The 20,125-nt window shown below is 38.6% G+C and overlaps 1 protein-coding gene across 1 annotated transcript in view; it reads left to right on the top strand.

Moving 5' to 3' along the window:
• TFEB (transcription factor EB) overlaps nt 1-20,125 on the top strand; it is an 84,506-nt gene that overhangs the window by 42,562 nt on the left and 21,819 nt on the right. The window contains exons 2-4 of the mRNA XM_007431189.4: nt 3,207-3,322; nt 15,977-16,222; nt 18,022-18,270. Of these exons, the coding sequence (XP_007431251.1) occupies nt 16,025-16,222; nt 18,022-18,270 (447 nt within the window). The 5' untranslated portion in view covers nt 3,207-3,322; nt 15,977-16,024. The remainder of the gene's footprint in view (nt 1-3,206; nt 3,323-15,976; nt 16,223-18,021; nt 18,271-20,125) is intronic.

Here is a 20,125-nt window from a genome sequence, read left to right as displayed (position 1 = left end):
TGTATAAATAACCTGTAGATATTACCCTATACAGTAATAGGGTGCAAGGATCTTCTTGAGGTCAGTAATCCTTGAACAAGCGCAACAGTTTCCACCACCAAATCAGCCTTATAAAGCATATTAGTTGCTGCTTTACCATGCAGTCAACCTAAAGCAATGGCAGATAAACTTTGTTGCAAGAGTTATGCATTATAGATAAATATGTTCTGCAAATGGTGGTGGCACTTGCTTCTTTGTGATACACTAATTTTTACTCAGGTAAGAATACAAGGAAAGGGAAACAACAAAGATTGTACTGTATATAACAGATGACCAAGCCAGGCAGAATATTTATTTTTCAGATTTGTTCTTGCACACCCTAGCAAATTCAGCTTAAAGTGGTTGAAAAATGATGTCCTCTTGGAGCATATTACAGAACTTTCAGGAAGAGAAACATACTAATAACGTTTAAACTATCCAGACATCTGTTGGAAAACCAACTCAGCCAAGACTGCAAGATCCCCAAAATTCCTCAGTGCTGTTTCATTTTCCAGAAGAAACAGAACAGTTTCTTGAAGAGACTCTTGAAGAGGAGACAGGAGAATCAACTGTCACTAGATCTGCTCCTAACCAAAGGGGAGAGCTATCTGAAGTATCAAAAGGAGTGGGAATCTTTTTAGGAAGTGACCATGTCATGTTGGAGTTCAAGATACCACAGAAAAAGAGAAATCAGAGTACAGTCATATATGCACTATGCACACTAGACTTCAGGACAGCTATTTTCAACACATTTAGAGAAATATTAGATGGGATCTCATGGACAGAAATTCTCAAAAGGAGCAGAGGAGCATTAGGAACTTCTAAAAAATAAGGTACTGAAAGTTCCTCTGCACATCATTCCAGTGAGAAAAAGAGGGGTGCAATTTAGTGAACCCTTGTGAATGCAACAGGAGCTTTCAGCTGAGATAAGAGTTAAAAGGGGCATGTATAGGGAAATGGATGGTGGCTATAATTTCCAAATAATTCATGCCCTTGGCAGGTTATAAATGCTAAAGCACAAAAGGCTCCAAGTTGGAAGAAATAAAAAGGGCTTTTTGGTTATGTCAATAGAAAAGGGAAGAGGTAGGCCTTAAAAATGGTTAAGCCTCTCTTGAAAAATGTAGACTCCACAACGTGTGATAATGACTGCCAAATAAAAGCAAGGCTCTTGAGACAGTAGTGGCATCTCCAATTCTGACATTCTTGTTGGATTCTGATTATTTTAATCTGTTCCAGTCTGTTTTAGACATGGTTTGTGGACTGAAATGGCTTAGGCCACCTTGGTGATGACTGATATTGGGAAATTCAACTTTCTTAGTTCTCTTGGATTCTCACTGACTTCTGATATCTTTTGCCATGACATTTTGTGGAGGCCTAGCTGGGTTGAGTGTAGGGAACATGGTTTTATGGCAGGTTGAAAGATGGTCTAGTGGATTATTATTCTAGCCAGTGGCCAGTGATTTCAAATGTTCCATTTTGCCTTTCATGGCATTTAACATTATTTTGCTATATTTTGTTATTGCATCTTACTGCATATTGTATTATATTTTGGAGTTGTGTGCTTTTGATTTGAGTGGCATATAAGCCTCAGAAGTTAAAGGAAAATAACTGTTGGGAAAATTTACCTGGAACTTTGGATTGACTGTAATATCAGCAAGATGAAGCTGAAACACATCTTTTTTCAGCTGCGTGTTTCAGTTTTCCAACTACAAATCCAAGGCAGCTGTGGAACTCCTGAGGTAGTTTGGAGGTGAGAAATGAATCAGCTGAAGTTTAATCTAGAGGGAAATCTTAGACAGAAAGATCCAATTGGTGTTTGGTGGGGCTGCGGTTTAGATAAACACCCAAGCATGCACTTCATATTTGTTTTTGGACTCATTACTTTCTGTAAAAATCTGTATGGTGGCAATAGCCAAAAGGGCTTTTCCAACTTTGGTTAGTATACCAGTTTCAATGAGAGGCAGATCTAGCCTCAGTTATGATTGCATTAGTTATCCACAATGTAGCTGCAATATTGTACATACAGTGTGTGTGTCTGGGGGAACTATATTTTAAAATGGCTCTGGAATTTTATCTGTTTGAGAATGAAATTACTCAACTCCTTGTTGAAGCTAGATGGATGGTTTATGTTACACCACTTCTGAATAGCTGATTGCCAATATGGTTTCAGGCCCAGTTCAAAATAATGGTTATTTGGAAGACTGCTGATATGAACTTGCTCTCTGTGTTAAAATCACATGCTAGCCAGTTATGAAAATAAGTGAATAGTACATCCTTTCCTTTTGAGACATATATAGCTGTCTATATTATTGCTGATTATATGTAAGTTCCTAAAACTTGTTTATTTTCTTCAATTTTACTACAAAGTTCCATCTGTTTGAACTGGATTGTTTTGAAATTCGTATAAAATAAATTAATAAATTTGAGTTATTTGTTTTAGATGAGAAGTAAAAACAAAAACAAAGGTGATGGCATTGCCAAGAATATTGCATGGATGTGTCTATGTGGTCACCAGGAATTAAGCTGAACTTGAAGGAATCTTTACTTTTTGTTTTTTTTAACTCAGGAACTGCAGTTTTGAAATTTGGCTTAGAAATGCATTTAAGTAAATAAAACCTACCAGCAAATAAGTACAGGTGAACAAACAGCTGATGGCTCTGTAAAAGCTTATCTCCCTTATTTGATTAGCTCTGTTATGAATATAGTGTGAGAAATCAATTTGCAAGTCAGATATTACAGATTCATGTGTTCTGGAATTACCACTGTTATTCTGACATATAGGTTTTTAATATATAGCATAGATAGAAATCTCTCACTGGATTTCCCTAACCACAAAAATTCCCTCCCATGTCCACTTACACTTCCTAACCATTGCATACATTCATTCTCATTGACTTGTTGCAAAGTTTATTGCTCCTTAGAAGTCAGTTGTATTGTAGTATACATTGATTTCAACTTTTTTTAATGATCGGGTCTAGGGGCAAATACTGCTGATCTTCCATGATTATCATGCTTTTGTAATAGGAAGAATGAATCTCCAGGATAAAGATATAATACTATGATTTCCCTACAGTATATGAATAGATAATAATATAATTTCTAGGTTTTTATACAAGGCTTGTTTCTTAAAAACATGCTGCAATGTGGTCAGCATTAATGATCCTGGTTTTCTCCCTATATGAATGTAGGAAGCCATATTGAAGAGAGATTTGAAGGAAAGAACACATCATCCCATATGTGCCTCCCCAATCCTTGAGGTCATCAGAAGAAGCCCTGTTGCAGGTGCCCCTTCCAACTGAGATTGGTGAGTAACTACTAGGGTGCTCCTCTGCAGGGAAACCTTTTATCTTTGGAGCTAGTGGTTGTCCAGATCTTGGGAATCCAGATGTGATAGTCCTACCAAAGAGGGATAGTCATTTTTCAGGATTTGAAAAAGAATGATAAAATGTTTTCCTTGTTTTTACTAAAGGCAATTTATATGTTACTTTATGGCAAGAACTGGCAAACTGTTTGTATACTGATAGATTCTTAACATAATTTGCTGGGTCCCATTTTTTCTCAAAGCATAAAAATAGCAGAAATCTCAAAGAGATTGTCAAAACCTTGTGAGATTTAATAATCTGACCTCAGATCTCATGCAAGAACACCAAAATCTTGTGATTTTGTATGTATGTATGTGTAAATATGCACACATATATGCACACACACAAAATTAATGGAGTTTCTTTTCTAGGTAAACTTTTCCTGGGCCATTTTTTTCTTTATAAATTTCTCTTTCTGTTGTGACTTACTTTGAAGTCTAATTTGGGAAACAATATAAAATATAAATATCACAGCTGCAGAATATTGACAAATTGTAATGTACTATAAGAGGTATGGCCTCTTGAAACGTGTCCAGAAACTACAACTGCTGTAAAACATTGTTATCTGTGAAGGACTGATGTGAGTGTAACAGTAATAAAGAAGTGATACTGGGGTTAATTTAAAAGCATGAGCTTCACCTTTTAAGGCTGTGGATAGGCAGACAGATCTGGGCATTTGAATGTCTTTTGTTCACACAAACCTGCCTATTACATAATATCTTAATCAGATATCTGCCCCACTTTCTAACCTTAGGCAGGTAGGTGGAGAAGATATTTGTAGTATGGCACCAAATTGTGAAACTTCCTCTTATCTTCACATGGTACCTAGGTTAGTGTGTTTTCAAATGCATATTTATTCATTTATTAAAAGCATTTTTCTATTTATCATTCAGAAAAGCTCTCAGAGTGACTTACATATACTCAGCAAAACAGCACAATACAAAAAGGAAAAGGGATGGGAGGAAAAAAAAATCAGAGGAAGGGGAAGAACAATAAATTCAGTCACTAATACTTCTTAAATAGTCCATATTATGACTATCTTGAATCTGCTCCCCGTTATAAATTATATGTTAATGTATAGCTTTTATTTATAATCTTTTTAATTTTTTTAAAAAATTCTGTTCACTTTGTTAGCTGCTTTGAGATATATGTTTTAAAGCGTTCACAAATAATATATTGCACTGATCACCATTTGCTTGAAATTTAACCCAAATCATTGTTACCTTGAAAGCTGTAAATCACTACTTTTCAAACTTGGCAAATTTATGTGGACTTTAACTCCCAGAATTCCCCAGCCAGCATCTCTAGCCAGCATTCCCCAGCTGGCAGGGGAATTCTGGGAGTTAAAGTCCACATATCTTAAAGTTGCCAAGTTTGAAAAACACTGTTCTAAATGGTTTGATGACTATGGACACCTTGTGAACTATCTCCTGCTATCTTGCACACTGTGTTCAACAAGAGATTCCGGTTTGGAACCCCTACTACAGGAAGACTAGGTAGAAAGCCAAAAACCAGGATCTTTTCAGCATGGTGTGAATGCTCTGAAATATCTTTCCTATGCCCTGTTACTAAGTCTCTTGGTTCCTAAAGATATATTTGGATAAGTTGAAGAAATAATGTATTCTCATCACTGGTTACATTATTATTATATTTTTATGGTTTTCAGTTTGGTCAGGATGACTCCTCAAGATCACTTTAAATCTCATTTCTAACTTTTCATTTTAAAACTTGACAGCTGGTTAATATTATGGTGTCTACTCAATAGGAGGAGATGGTCTAAGAAGTGTAGGGGGCAGAGTTGGGTCATCTTTTCCCTCCTAACTAGTCAGGGGAAGGTTCAAAGAAGGTCTTTATAGGTAACTGTGGTATATGGGCACAACAATATTTTTTTTTACACTGGTTGGTATTGTCTTTATCTAGCTGTTTATAACAGGTATTCTGTTAGCTGTTTAGAATTCTTCTGGAGGACAAAGCAGGATAATGAAATCTCATCTCTGTTTTGACATAGTTAGCTGGCTGTGATGTGAGGAAGAGCAGTATGCACTACTGTTAAGATTCCTGGTCTTAACCCATGCCTTGCTAGTTATATATAGCTACCTTTTATGTATAGCCCAAGGCAGCACACACTGGGTCTCATGGACTTATCTTTTCTTGATGAGTTGTTTTCTTAGTTCATACAAAATAAAATTTACATTTAACATTGATTTACCAAAAGGAAAAAGGCAGTGGCAAACCATGTCTAATACTGCTAAGAAAACTGCATGGAAGCATTCACCTGGAATCGAGGTCACCTTAAAGTTGTCTTTACCTTTACAAAGTCACTGTGTGGGAGAGATGGGCAGCATATAAATTTAATAAACAAACAAATAAATAAATGTGATTGAAACGATGCAGGAAAGAGGGGATAGGAGAGCTCTGTCCTCCTGTAGGTATGAGACTACCACAGAATTCCAGGGCTGTTGGCTAGACTGGAAAGTAGGGAAAAATATTCCAGAAGAAGGCATATGCTATCAAGCTGCTGAGAAATTAGTCATCATGAGCTGAGCTCAGCTCAAGAGTGACTTTACTCTTCATCCTTTCAACCATTTTTTATAAAGATAGAGGAAAAAGGTCACTAAACTGCCATTACTTCAAGAGGAATGGGATGAATTGCCTAGGTCTGCCCTCTCTTGTTGCTGAATGCACATTGATAAAGGAACATACTGCTAGAAATAAGTATATGGGTAGAAGGTGAAATTAACGCAAGCAGGTGACTGAGAGGATGCCATTCTCTGGTTGTCCTTCATAGCTCTGTAGTGCATATACTCACTTGTGAGGACTTTGAAATTCTGGGCAGGGAGTATCCTTGGTTAAAGAAGCTATCTGTTAGAGATACTCATCTCTACACAGGGATGGTGTCAAGAAGAGAACAAGGCTATTAGGACTAGAGATCCTAAGCATACTTACTTAGGAATAAGAGCCTCTGAACCCACTGGATCATTCTACAGAATAAGAGCACATGGGTTTCCTTGTATTTGTAATTCAACATAAAGACTTCAATCAACTCATTTCTTGTTATATACAAAAGGGGGAAAACAGCTCAATATTTAGAATAAATTCTCTAATTTCAATCTCAGTGCACATGGAGTAAGAGGGAAAAAGAGGGAAATGTTAGTCTATATCACTGGCTAATAATAACAATTAAAACATACATGGTGTATGTTATATCAAATGATAACACTGCAGTCAGCATGCAAAGGGAGTTTTTTAAAATTGTGGGAAATCAGCCATCCCTAGCATTTGCCATTATTTTTGGTGTAGATTTTGGTGTAGATTTTTCAAGAAATCTGAAAAAGCAGTAAAAAAATAAACTTCAGCTTCCACTCTCAAAACAGTTCTGTATTACTCTTCCCCAACCTGCAATAATGTAGGGAGAGCGACTCCTAGAATTTCCAACCACCTGCCTTCACTCATAAAGGTAAATATTTAGTTGAGTCCAATTCACCAGATGTCACCCACTTCTAGGATTTTTTTTTTTAACTTCCCAGTCTAATCTACAACCCTGGGATTTCCTGGGTAGTTTCCCACCAAGTACTATTCAGGTTCAACCCTGCTTAGTTTTTTTGTTTTGTTTTGTTTGTTTTTTTGAGATCATCAAAGTTGTCCAGAGACTGTGCCTGCTGTGACAGTTTTTACCCATTCTGTTTGAAAATTATGAGAATTGCAGTCCCATCACATCTAGAGGGTTCCAGAGTTGGGACAGGGTTGTGTACTGACCATTGTGTAAATGGTTGCCTGAATTCACATGTAGTGAAATGTTGAACAGATAGAACATTTCTTCAGACAACAGGGAGCTTCTATTCAAGATTAGAATTGCCAACTTTGATGTTGTACTCAAAGTGATGTTCGTGCAGGGTGTCTTCTTATACAGTGTCAAAAAGAATTGCATTACTAATTAAGGAAACATTTTCATGCAACTTGCACATGCAAATTTATATGTATAAATGCACATCCAAAAATAGTTACTAATTTTAAAGAAATACCTTACCACAGAAGTGCGTGTTCAGCCCAGTGTGGAGAGAGCAGCACTAGAAGATGAAGCAAGTGTATCCTGATGATGAATAGCAGCTACAAGTAGTCTTAGAGCCTCAAGCTGTTTACTTTTTTACTCAAGTCTTAGGGAAAAACAAAGAAACAAAAGCATAAATTCCAGTGTAATTTTTAGAAACCTTCTGAACAACTGTAAATGCCTTACAGGATGTCAGCCAACAGTGCTCTTTAACAATCTCTTATGAGCCTCCAGAAATCAATACAGCAGCGTACTAGGCACATTGATGAAGCAGTATAATAAACTTTAAATCACTCACTAGCTTCCTAATACTATACTTGCATTTAACTGTTTCTAGTATGATTAGCAACAGAATGTTGAAGCTGTATGCAGTTGCCAGATTCTGTTAATGTGTCCTTTTTCCAATTATATTAACATTAAAACCATGGAAAATCTTGGGGTGATTTTGGGCCAATCAGTCTCATACCAACGTTCTTCACAGAATTGCTGTTGTAGTAATAAAATGAGGAGAGATGTCAATGTAAAGGAGCTTGTGTTCTTGGAAGAAAGGCGGGCTATATATCTAAGAAACAAACATACCTAAACCCTGTGTTCTGGGACAAGGTTAGGAATAGGACATTCAGCTGCCTGACACTGTTTGGGAATATAAGAAAATTGATATCCAAAGAGTGCATATTATTTTAAGGGATTTTGGTGAAACTGTGCCTTAGTTTTACAGGTAGTCCTCATTTAGTAACCACAGTTGGGACTGGCAACTTGGTCATTAAATGAAGCGGTTGCTAACTGTGACTGCTTATGATCTTACTTCAGCTTCCCTTTGCTTTACAGACCTGTGAAGATCCTAAATGCAAGGATTGGTTGCAAAGTTACTTTTTCATCACCATGGTAACTGCGAGCAGTCGCTAAATGAGGCAGTTGCTAAATGAGGACTATCTGTGATCAGTTATCTAGGTAAAGAAGAGGGTATAATTCCCAGCCTGTAAGCATGGATAGAAGAGACATGATTTCCAAATTGCAATATTACTTCTCCCTGTGAGATACACAGAAACTACTGTTATTTCAATGAAATTTGGATGGAGTTTTCTGAACTCTACTCAAGGAAGCCTCTCAATTAAGATAGTCACTGTGATGTCTGTATACAAATGACAGGAGGTGGGAAGGATAAACATTTTGCACAATAAAGCCAGAATATCACAGCAGCCTTTATTTCAGTGTTGTTAAATATCTGACAACAAATTAGAACTGGGAAGTTTGTGGGTTACTACCAGCATCCTTTTTTGCAGCCTCAGAACTGCCCAAGAATCATGTAGTCAAATTGGAGGAACGTTTCCATGGAAAATGAGAACAACAATGAGTGTGCTAAGCCTTTGGATGGACTTAGTACATCTAAAACATCAAAAAGCAAAACACCAGCTTCCTGATATTGTTTTAAATAGCTTGTCCCTTAATTTATATAAAACTAGACATTTTAATATAAAGTGTGTTAATTTAATCTAAATAAATAAAAATATGGCATACTCACTGCCCTTTGTGGCACCCACTATAAAAAAAATATTTTCACTCCCAAAAATTGGTACAGATGAACTTGAAATGCAGGCAACTGGATAGAAGGAGCAGTAAGAGAGAAAGCATCTCAGCTTTAGGTATGATATCTGAGTTATTGTCCCCAGTAAAGATTTTCCAACTTTATTTCAACAACAACAGACATTGCATTGATTGAATCAAGTACAGTACTCTTGTGGGAGGTCATTTTAATGTTATATTCAGTTTAGGCTATGAATAGATTACTTGAATTAACTTCTGTATTTCCTCAACTATAGGCCTGTGTCCTAACAGAATTATAGGCTCTAATATGTGTTGTGGTGATATGCTAAAAGCAGGGCTTTCTAATCATGGTCAATAAATTAGGCAGCCTGTTGGAGCTAAGTAAAAGGTGAAAATCACCAACTAATAGCTGGAGTGTGAGCCAAAAAGTCAGAAGAATTTGCCTGAAAGACCTTGAAGTTAGAGAAACAGGCCTTGCTTTTCTTGAACTTCAGGATCCATCTCACCTCATGAATCATACAGTATTTACCATATTTACAATTTCAGTGGCAAATGGACAGTAATTGTTGATAATATTGAAGAATGTTGCCAATAGATTTCTGGCAATGTTCTCTTTCTTGAATGAATACCTTTTCAGTCTCCTTGATATTTTGCTCCTCTCTACAATAGTGCTACAGGACTATTTGATGAATTTCAAATAGTACTAGACAACCCATGACCCATTGGGTCATAATTTCAGACATATTACCTTACCTAATATTCCTCCCTCCCTTTATTTATTAATAAATAAATAAAGGCAGGAGTTTGACTGCATGGTAGTGGCCAACTTATTATTTTTTTTTACCTCTCCCTGCAGATATCCCTGCTTCAGAATGTGAATCTTCACCACCACATTCTTCTGACAGTCTTTTCCCTTTTCTCTACCTGCATATATATATATTGGGTTACCCTTTATTTTGTGTTCCCTCCTTCCCCTCCCTGCTTGTTCAGTTTAATTTTTCAAGGCACACTTCATTTTTTCATAGCACACTCCTGAGAGTGACAAGCTATCAGGTGATTTTTAATGAAAAGTTGGCCATATTTTGTAGATTATTTTTTAAAAAATAAAATAAATTCAGGAAGTACTAGACTCAGATTAAGACTAAAACTAGCAACCTTGAGACTTCCACGCCACCACCACTTTCCCTCCCCAAACTGTCAGAAGCAGTTTGAAAGCAATCTGTGATTGTTATCACTTCTGTTGGCTTGAAATGCTAAGAACAAGGAACAAAATCTTTGTCCAGCATCAACAAAAATCCCCTCACCCATACTCTGAACGAAAAGGAAAGACAGAATGAAAGACCCAGTAGCCTGCATCCTGTACAGAAGAGAAAGGGGAACTGATAAAACTCTTGTCAGTGTCATCCCTCCTGATACAGTCTAGCTACTGAGGTAGAGCTGCAAAATTGTCAAGCAGCATTTCCTTTACAGGACCTGAAGCTCAGGGGCCAGGAGAAAGAGTGGGGGAAATAGTGAGCCGCCCAGAGTCACCCACTGGGGGAGATGGGTGGCATACAAATTTAATAATAAATAAATAAGTAAGTAAGTAAGTAAGTTCCCTCCAATGGGGAAAGAGCCGCTATGTCTCAAAAATAAAAGCTAGTTTTGTAGTGGTTTCAGTTATTCTGCAGCTGAACAGGTCAGCTCGATTCTGCAACACTGAGGTTATAGAAATTCTGCTCTTAAACTGAGGTAGAATTCTTGTGTGGAAGTTCCTCTTGACTTATTTGTTTGGATAAGAACTGCTTGAGGGGCTGGGGAGGTGATTAATAGATCACGATGTGTAGTACTTTGAATTCCAAAGGAAAAATATACTTCGGAGAGATAGTGTGTGTACATGCAGCATCTGTCAGCAACCCATCTTTTCCTGGGATTATGCTGCGGCTGAGGAGGGTAGTTGTGCCATCCCAAGAAAATACATACAGGTAGTCCCCATTTAGCAACCACAGTTGGGACCAGTAACTCAGTCATTAAGCGAAGTGGTCACTAAGTGAAATTGCGACTGTGCTTATGATCTTACTTCAGCTTTCCTTTGCTTTACAGACTTGTGAAGGTCGTAAATATGAGAATTAGTCGCAAAGTTACTTTTTCATCTCTATTGTAACTAGGAACGGTCACTAAATGAGGCAGTAGCTAAGTGAGGATTACCAGGAGTTGCTTTGAGGAGTTGCTTATAGGTGCTACATAAGCATCCCAGCACTTAGAATCTAAAATAATGCACAGCCTGAATGCATATTTTATTCACTTTCTTCTTCTCTTCCTTCTCTTTTTTATTTGTTTTAAAATGCATATTTTTTATTGTAGGAGTCAAGAAAATATTTGTAAAAAACAGCCAAAATTTCCCAATGTAATCTTTCCACTGATGTCAAAAACGCACAGGAATTCATAATGGAACAAGGAGAAATCAAGAATACTCTTATTCAAAGTGTTAACATTATATGAAAGGAAGTACAACTCCTTAAAGGCCAATTTACAGTGACAATTTCTAGCTATTCTTTTATCCATTTGCATTTTGGATGAATCTTAAAATCTTTTGCTTTTGTTTATTCCTGAACCATAGTTCTGACAATACTGAACACATTTCTGGGTAATCATGCATAGGATTTCTCTGCTTTCTGTATTTCTACTGGTTTATTCATTTATTTATTGATTTATTTCTTGCCTTTCCTCCAAGAGAAATTCAAGTCCACTTACATGGGGATCTTCATTTTGTCCACATAACAGCAACCCTGTGAAGTAGCTTGGGTGACTGGCCTAAATTCACCCAGTGAGTTTCCATGGCTAAGGGGAAACTTGAACCTGGGTCTCCCTGGTCCTAGTTGAATACCTTAATGACTGCACCACACTGATTTTCACTGCCCTTCCTTCAGACCTCCTATCCTATCTTCTCCCCCTCCCTGTCCATCCTGTGAGTCAGAGTGAAAGCAGAAGCTGGTGAATATTACATAGGGTGAAGCCAAGCAGAGCCAGAGGGGCTATTTAAAACATATCTTGGTTTGCAGTTCTCCTTGTCTTTTAAACAGCTCCTTTTGCTCTAGATCAAAATCTTGTGATATAAAGGAACTTCCTAAAGGGAAAAACCTGGTAAATTTTTGACCTATGATACTGGTGATTCTGCTTTTTATAATAAACAACATGGGAAGAGACATTTAGCAGTGGAAGGAAACTATTTTTTGTTGAAAATTCACTAAGTAGTTAATTCAGATAGTTTTGAAGGTAATCTGTCAGTAGGAGTTCGGCCAAACTCTGGATTTAGGGATGAAGGAAAAGTACTGTTCATTCTATTAGTGACTAAAGCATTAGTCTTTTATGGCTGGTAATTACTTTTGATTCATGGTATAGTTTTAGATGGTTCATGAGACTGAAACAAAAATGAATGACAGATTATGAGAATACTACTGTGAGCAACAAGCAGAGTTTTTATAGGAATAACATTGCCAGTCTGTATATCCCCGACACATATAAAAATAAAGAGAAAAGGGGAGATGGTTTTTATGCAAAGCTAAAATATCTATAAGATATGCATAGAAATCTGATAGATTTCCTACATTTCACCGTCTTTTGGCTGCTCTGCTTACTTTTTTCCATTCCCTCTGAATTTTTGTGTGCCTTTATGTCCATATACTTCTCCAGATAAAATATATCTAATGAAGTGAACACTAATCCATGAAAGTTTATGTTGCATCAAAACTGAAAGCAAATTAATACTATGAGGAGAACAGAGAAGAAGCCCTCTCAGTTCTTTCAGTGCAATGAAATGTCCCCAGTGCTTCACTAGCTGAACTGGTTACTGGTTGATTTCTGGATGCAATTCAAGATGCTGGTTACTAAGCCCTTCATGGCATAGGGCCTGGCTGCTTGAGGGATGGCTTGTCTCCGAATGCTTCTACCTGTCAGGTAAGATCAGGCAGAATGGGGCATGCTTTAGATCCCATTGATTAAACAATGTCCTTTGTTGTGGTGTCTGCCCTCTGGAAAGACATTGTCCCAAGAGATCCTTATAACTCCCAGCCTAATGACTTTCAAGAAACTATTACAAACATGGTGGTTCTCTCACACCTTGGGATAGGGTGGTTGTGGAATCCCTGTGGTTTTGGTTCTTTTGGTATTGAGCTAGCTTTCTGGTTGGCTGTAGTTTCTTCTAATATGTTGTTTTTTTCTCTTTTAATTGTAAGCTGCCCAGAGTTGTTAAGGAGTTGAGTAGCCTCCAAATCAAATTAAATAAAAATAAATAAATAAATAATAAAGTATTCTGAATCTCCTATCAATTAGAGCCATTCCTGAGATAATGGTCATAAGTCATTGTGAGAGAGGGGGGGAAAAAGCTTTTTTTCCATACCAAAGAAAATGTTATGCATTCTATAATTTCTCTCATCTTATTGTTTTTTAAGCTGAAAAGTCCCACTGTAACCTTTCCTTATGGGGAGCTACTCTTGCCTTTGATTGTTTGTGTAGCCCTTTTTCTCCATCTTTTCCAATTATGTATACAGCACCATTTTTAAGGACAATGATTAATATAGCATATGGAATTCCAAGAGTGGTTATACTATAAGACATAATATTGGCCATTTTATATCCCTTGAAGTTTTTGTCAACACAAAGAATTGGGCATTGGTTTAGAATCTTGAAATGCTCTCATTCAGGTAGTCTTCTGTATGCCTTAATTATTTTGCGAGATGTTGGGTTGTAGGCAGAAAATAATGGACAAGAAAGGTGCCCTAAAAGTGATTTGGGATAGTTTTCTGGAGTCTTTTATTATGCAGTAAAGGACATTTTCTTTCTCTTGCAATTTCTGAACAAGGTTGTTCAGCCTGTGAACAAACTCTTTATCCTTTTGCATGGCAGTTGCTATGTATTGCCTGTGTTATGACAGCAAGAAATATGACAGCTTAATCTCCCCAGATAGGGTTTGTAAGCGCTTCACACTTCATGACTGAAGAAGGCAGCTTGTGAAAGAGTTGAGGCACTTTAAGGACATCAGCTTCACCACCCGGGTGTAAACTCTTGCATGCATATTTAGGAATCCAAATAAGCAGCTGCATTCATTCTTAGAAGTGCTGAACAGGTCTGAAAAATCCATGAGGAAGCTTATTCACTGTAAGAATTTTCCTACTACAAATTATTACTGCCATACCTAAATCTTAAGCCCGACTTCCCTGACCCGACATTCTCCAAACACTTTCTCAGGCCAGTACAAGAAATGGCCATGCAGGTTGAGAGTAAGAGAGAGTAAGAGAGTAAACCATTGCATCAGAGAGCATTGGTGTGGGAAAGATTGGTGCAAGGCATATGACGGTTTAGCACAATTAGAAGACTCATGGGATGTACCCTGAATGGCAAGAAATCCAACTGCTTACCTTAAATGCTAGAAATTAATGTTAGGCACGGGCATCTGAAAATTATGTGTGTAGAAAAGGCATAAGAAAGAACAGTTCCTAGCTCCAATGCCATCTCTCTTGTGAACTTGCTAAGCCACTGATTCTCATCCTCTGTCACTCATCTGTTAATAGGAGCATAACAATCTAGACTTTTTAAATGTTTAATTTAACCATCATAACTCTGAAGTATGTTATTTGATAGCCAAAACACTCACTACAATATGAGGCAAACTTTCAGGAAGGAGATAATCAGCAACTTGTTCTAGGTCATCTACCCTTTCTAGACCTTTTAAAAAGAATTTCCAAATATATCATGTTCTTCTTTTTTCATGGGCCTCTTGAATTCCATTTTATCACGTGCCAGAGCTTTTTGTCACCTGCCCAGAGATGATATAGAAACAGAAAATGGGCAGGGAGTTTTATTCCCTACATGACAAACATTACTATAGAGGGAAGTAAGATTGTTACTTAACTTTGGTCTGAAATTCTTTTTTCCCCTTCCTTTTAAAATGAAAGTAAGTAATTAAGAAAAGGTTATAGTCTTTGGGGTGTTGGATTAGCAGCCGAGAGACAAAGGTTCAAGTCCACTCTTAGTCATAGAAATTCCCTGGGTGACTTTGGGCCACTCACTCTCTTCCAGCCCAACCTACTTCATAGAATTGTTGTTGTGGGGAAAAAATGGAAGGAGGAAGGTACACTGTCTTGAACTCTTTAACAAAAGGTAGTTATAAATCTGACAAATAAGTATGATTTCTTAAGAGGAGAACAAAAATAATAATAAATGAAAAGTATGTGTACTTAAAAAAGCAAAAAGAAAAAGAAAAGCAAGTTATCATGCTGTCATAAAACTGAACCAGTCTTTGGGCTGGAGGAGAAATTTGAAATACATTATTTATAGAAATGTGCCCTTTCAAAGCTGCTTGTGAACTGGGAGTCATTTCTGTACCAGCATTTGCACTTTTTAGATTTTTATGATGCTGCTTGTAACTCAAAAAGTACACACAGGAATATGTATATTTTGGGAAAATATGCACAAAACCTCACACAAATATTAATGAACAATCACTTGCTAAAAACTACACGCTTGAGAAATAAATACAAAAAGCATATGATCAAGCATATGTACATATTTTCATACATATTTCTGTTTTGCCTTTTTTCCCTTAATTTGAAAATTGATGCAATGAAGGTTTAGGAAAGTGAGAAAATGAACAAAAGTGTTTTTGTTTTTTAACATTTGGGAAATATTGATGAAAACAAATCGTAATTTGTGGTGGATAGTTTATGTCAATTTCAAAAGCAACATCATGCAGATATATTGCAACTCCAACTTCCATCTTGCTAATTGAGAGTTCAGGGAACTGGAGATCCAACACATCCAGAGCTGGGAAGGCTGAACTAAATGTAAAAAAAGGTGTGCAAAACAACAGGTTGCAAGTCATCTATTCTAATGGACTGAGTATAGAATGAGGTTAACGTCGAGAGATCTGCTGCTGTTGGATCAATTTTAATAACTGGTGCAAGTGATCAAAGGCTAGCCTTTAATGCTAAATCCATGAGCCTCAACCCTTCTATTTTCTTCTTAGGGTTTTAGGTATCCCCTAGTAAGCTTTGACAGATCACAAATATCAGCCATGGCATCTCGCATTGGCTTACGGATGCAGCTTATGCGAGAACAAGTACAACAGGAGGAACAACGGGAGCGCATGCAGCAGCAGACAATGATGCATTACATGCAGCAACAGCAGCAAATGCCAATGGCTCCAACCCCAGCCATCAACACCCCAGTTCATTTCCAGTCACCACCATCTGTGCCTGGAGAAGTCTTAAAGGTACATTCCCATGAATAAACTTTGGTAACGGAGAATGAGGGAGACAAATAGAATAGCCGTTAAAATTGAGATGTTGTAAGAAATGAATGGCTTATAGTGAAGAACCAACAAGTTCCTTCATTTCAATTAAGCATTTGTGGATGTTTAAGTGGGGAGGGGGGGAGAGAATCTATGTAGAAGTTTTCTTTCAAATGGTTTTGCTTTAGTTTTAAAAATTGCTCGGAAAAACACAAGTGATCAGCTGCTAATCAGCCCTGTATTTTTCCAGTTTATATCTTGAACTCCTGTAGTTTTTCCTTGAGCAATCTACCAAATTTTATCCCTTGCTATAATTGTTGTAAAGTTTGAAGCTGTTTCATCATTACAGGATGATCTGTGATTAATTTTCTATGTACAATTGACTTTGTTTAGTGCTGGGCTGATTTAGTCCAGTACATTATTTTTAAGTGTCATGAGAGTCTTATAAGTATTAAATGGAATAAACTTTTTTTTCTTTCTTTTATCTTGCCTTAAAAAAACAACAAATCATTGTTTAATATGGCAAGGTTTACCTGTGGATGTAGTACCATCAGCATATCTGGGGTCTTATAGTTATATAAGCATCATAGGTCCATGGCTCCTAAGAGTCTGCAGTCTATATCTGATATATAATATGAAAAAATCAAGATAAGGAGAAATGAGGCTGAGTGCAATTTTATCAGCTTTAAAAGTGACTCATACCCAATTAGAGGCTTAAGGGACCATATCAAAGGTTTGTGACATCCATTTTATAGCTGGGCTCACAGTCACTCATCAATTGAATTACTGCAACACACTCTACATGGGGCTGCCCTTGAAGAGTATTTGGAAGCTTCAGCTGGTTATAAAATGCACTTTAAACAGAGTGGGCAGTTATGGATGCTGGTCATTTGGCACATGTGACACCTCTGCTGTGCGAGCTGTGTGAGTGTTGTCTACCAGTATGCTTCCAGGTGCAATTCAAGGTGCAGTGGTTACCTTAAAAGCCCTTCATGGCTTGGGGCTGGGCTACTTATGTGACCATCTCTCCCCAGTGGTGTCTAGCTATCCTGTTAGATCCGGCAGGAGGGGCATGCTCTGCATCCCATTTGTGAGGCAGTGAGGAGAGACTGTGAGGAGGAGAGTCCATGGCACCTGCCTTTTGGAACATCATCCACTCTAGAAATCAAGATTTTTGTAAGGCAGTAAAAATCTGGCTTTGCCATCAAGTCTGGGGCCCTGATAGTATGGGTGAGCCCATTTTGTGGTTAGTTTGAGTGTTATGAGTGTTTTCGGCTGCTATTTTATGCTATTTCTGTTGTTTTTAATTTTGGTTTTTTAAAATGTTTTTAGTCTGTTTTAATTGTTAGCTGTCCAGAGTTATGTACTGTATATGAGACAGGCAGCTGAGTGAGAGAGGGAGGGAGGGAGGGAGGGAAGGAAGGCAGGAAGGAAGGAAGGAAGGAAGGAAGGAAGGAAGGAAGGAAGGAAGGAAGGAAGGAAGGAAGGAAGGAAGGAAGGAAGGAAGGAAGGATAAATACGGGGTGGCTAGTTTGCAGTCCAGTATGTTGTAGGAACCTAGGCATTATCTAGTGCATTCTTTGCACCTGCTCATAAGCCATAACATGGTTTACCTGTTTTGGCATGTTATGTTATGTGAACCCAGCAATTGTGCTTGGTTAATCTATTTCTAAGGTTTAGCAGTGTAAACTCAGCCTATTTCTTTCTGAAGATGTATATAATCTAAAATTTATGATTACCTTTATGTGATAGCTGCTCTCCTGTTTTTCCAATCTTTTTAGGTTCAGTCCTTCCTAGAGAATCCTACCACATATCACCTGCAAAGGTCACGAGACAAGAAGGTCCAAGAATACCTGTCTGAAACTTATGGGAACAAGTTTGCACCACTGCTTGGTGCTCCTTCTCCCAAGCCTCCTCCTTCTGCCTCACCTGGAGTGAGGCCATGCCATGCCATGCCCTCTTCTGCGGGCAACAGCACTCCCAACAGTCCAATGGCAATGCTCAATATCAGCTCCAATCCAGAGAGAGAGGTTCGTAAGTTCCTTGGGAACCCAAAAATTGTTGGAGACGCTAGGTTAAAACTGTGTTTAGGAGGTGTTCAAGTTCTGTCTCCTCATCCTGTAATCTGAAGTGGGAAAGTCCAGCTGTAACTGAACCACATGATTCTCTGGTTATGTAATATGGTTTTTAGGAGGGGGTGGCTACAAAATGAAAGGTGACATTTTGCATCATTGTTATATTGCAGGAAACTATCATCTCCATTCTTTCTGCAGGAGATCCTATAGAAGCATGTATTGACAATTCTTATTTTCTTATGAGTTGTTGGGGCTTTGTTTGGGAACTTGTGTGGTGGGTGGGGGAGAGATTATATGTGCACCTTGGTCTGGGAGAGGGGAGCAGGTGGGTGGAGTGAGATGTGGGGAGCTGAGAGGGTAGGCAGGAACATAGGACAATAATGGGCAAAGGGAGATATGTCAGGAATCTGGGATCAGGCCAACTCAGGAACACCAGGTCTGCTATTTGAAAGTGGTATCTCTTTCTGTTCCTTGGCTTCCTCCCTCAGTGCCTGGCTATTGGATCCTCAGTGGCCCTAGGCTGCAGTTGTTGCTTTTGAACACCAGGTCAATATATAACACAGCTGTCCTCATTTATGAACTTATCATGGATGAGGATGCTGACTTGGTATGCTTAACCAATACCTGCTTGGGCCCAGAGGAGGGGGGTACCCATCTTGGAATTGTGTTCACTTAGGTTTCAGGTTTTGCAGCAGCTGAGACCCCAGGAGAAGGGAGGAGGGGTGGCTGTCAGAAGCTCTGCTCTACAGATAATCAGATATGAGGCACTCCAGTTGAAGTTAGAGTTAAAGGAACAGTTAGGATTGCTGCTGATGTACTGCCCTCCCTGCTGCCCAGTATCATCCTTGCCTGAGCTGCTGGATTCTGCCCCTGGGCTGGTAATAGAACTCCAAGGCTATTAATGCTCAGGGATTTCAATCTGCTGTCTAGTAGCGTTGAGTCCAGGATGGCTCAGGATTTCATGGCCTCCATGGCAACAATGGAGCTGCCCCAAATCATCAAATGGCTCAACATACTGATGGCTGCATTGGTCTTTGTTTTGAGGTGATTGCAACATGAACTGGTAGTGGAGGACCTTAAGGTCTGTTCATTCAGCCCGCCCCAATGGGTGTGGGGTTTAGGTGATTCAGCTGAAGCCTTAGTCACTGCCTGGAATGGGCAGGTGGCTGGAATCTTGGACTGTATCACCCCTATGCAGTCTCTCCCTGTATGCCAATCCTTGGGTGCGTATTGGTTTTCTGAGGAGTTCTGGGGGATGAAGCACCAGTAGAGATGCCTGGAACACTGTTGGAGGAAGACTCAGAGTGAGTCTGATTGAACATGGTGAGAGCCCACATTACAGATTACCTCATGATGATGAGGGCAGAAAAATGTCAATATTTTTCTGCCCTTATTGCATCCACTGATAGCTGTCCAGTGGCCTTATTTAGGTGACCTGATCCCTGCTGGGTAGGGAAGAGCCCCAGGGTCATCTGGAGAGCTGCTATGAGAAATATTCTGGCTATCTGGCAGATAAAGTTGCTCAAATAAGAACAACAACCACAACAACCACCACCACAACAAATCTGCTCTGATTTGGATTCTGACTGAGCAGGTCAGGCAGGGGTGCCTGGGGCCTGGTCTTATGGTGTGATCTGGGATGTGTTCGAAGTGGTGACTCTGGGGGGAGTGGACAGGGTTCTTTGTGCTGTCAGTTCAGCCATCTATATATTGGACATAAGCCCCTTGTGAAAGCGGCTAGGGAGGTAACGTGTGGTTGGGTCCATGCTGTGGTGTTGACTTCTTTGAGGGAGGGGGTAGTAATCCTTGG

Source organism: Python bivittatus, unplaced genomic scaffold (assembly GCF_059951505.1).
Source record: "Python bivittatus isolate LINGU-HERP-01145 unplaced genomic scaffold, Pbiv_v1 ctg000700_np1212, whole genome shotgun sequence".
Classification (NCBI taxonomy): domain Eukaryota; kingdom Metazoa; phylum Chordata; class Lepidosauria; order Squamata; family Pythonidae; genus Python; species Python bivittatus.
Note: the sequence above shows the minus strand (reverse complement) of the source record. Positions and strands in the feature narration are given on the sequence as shown.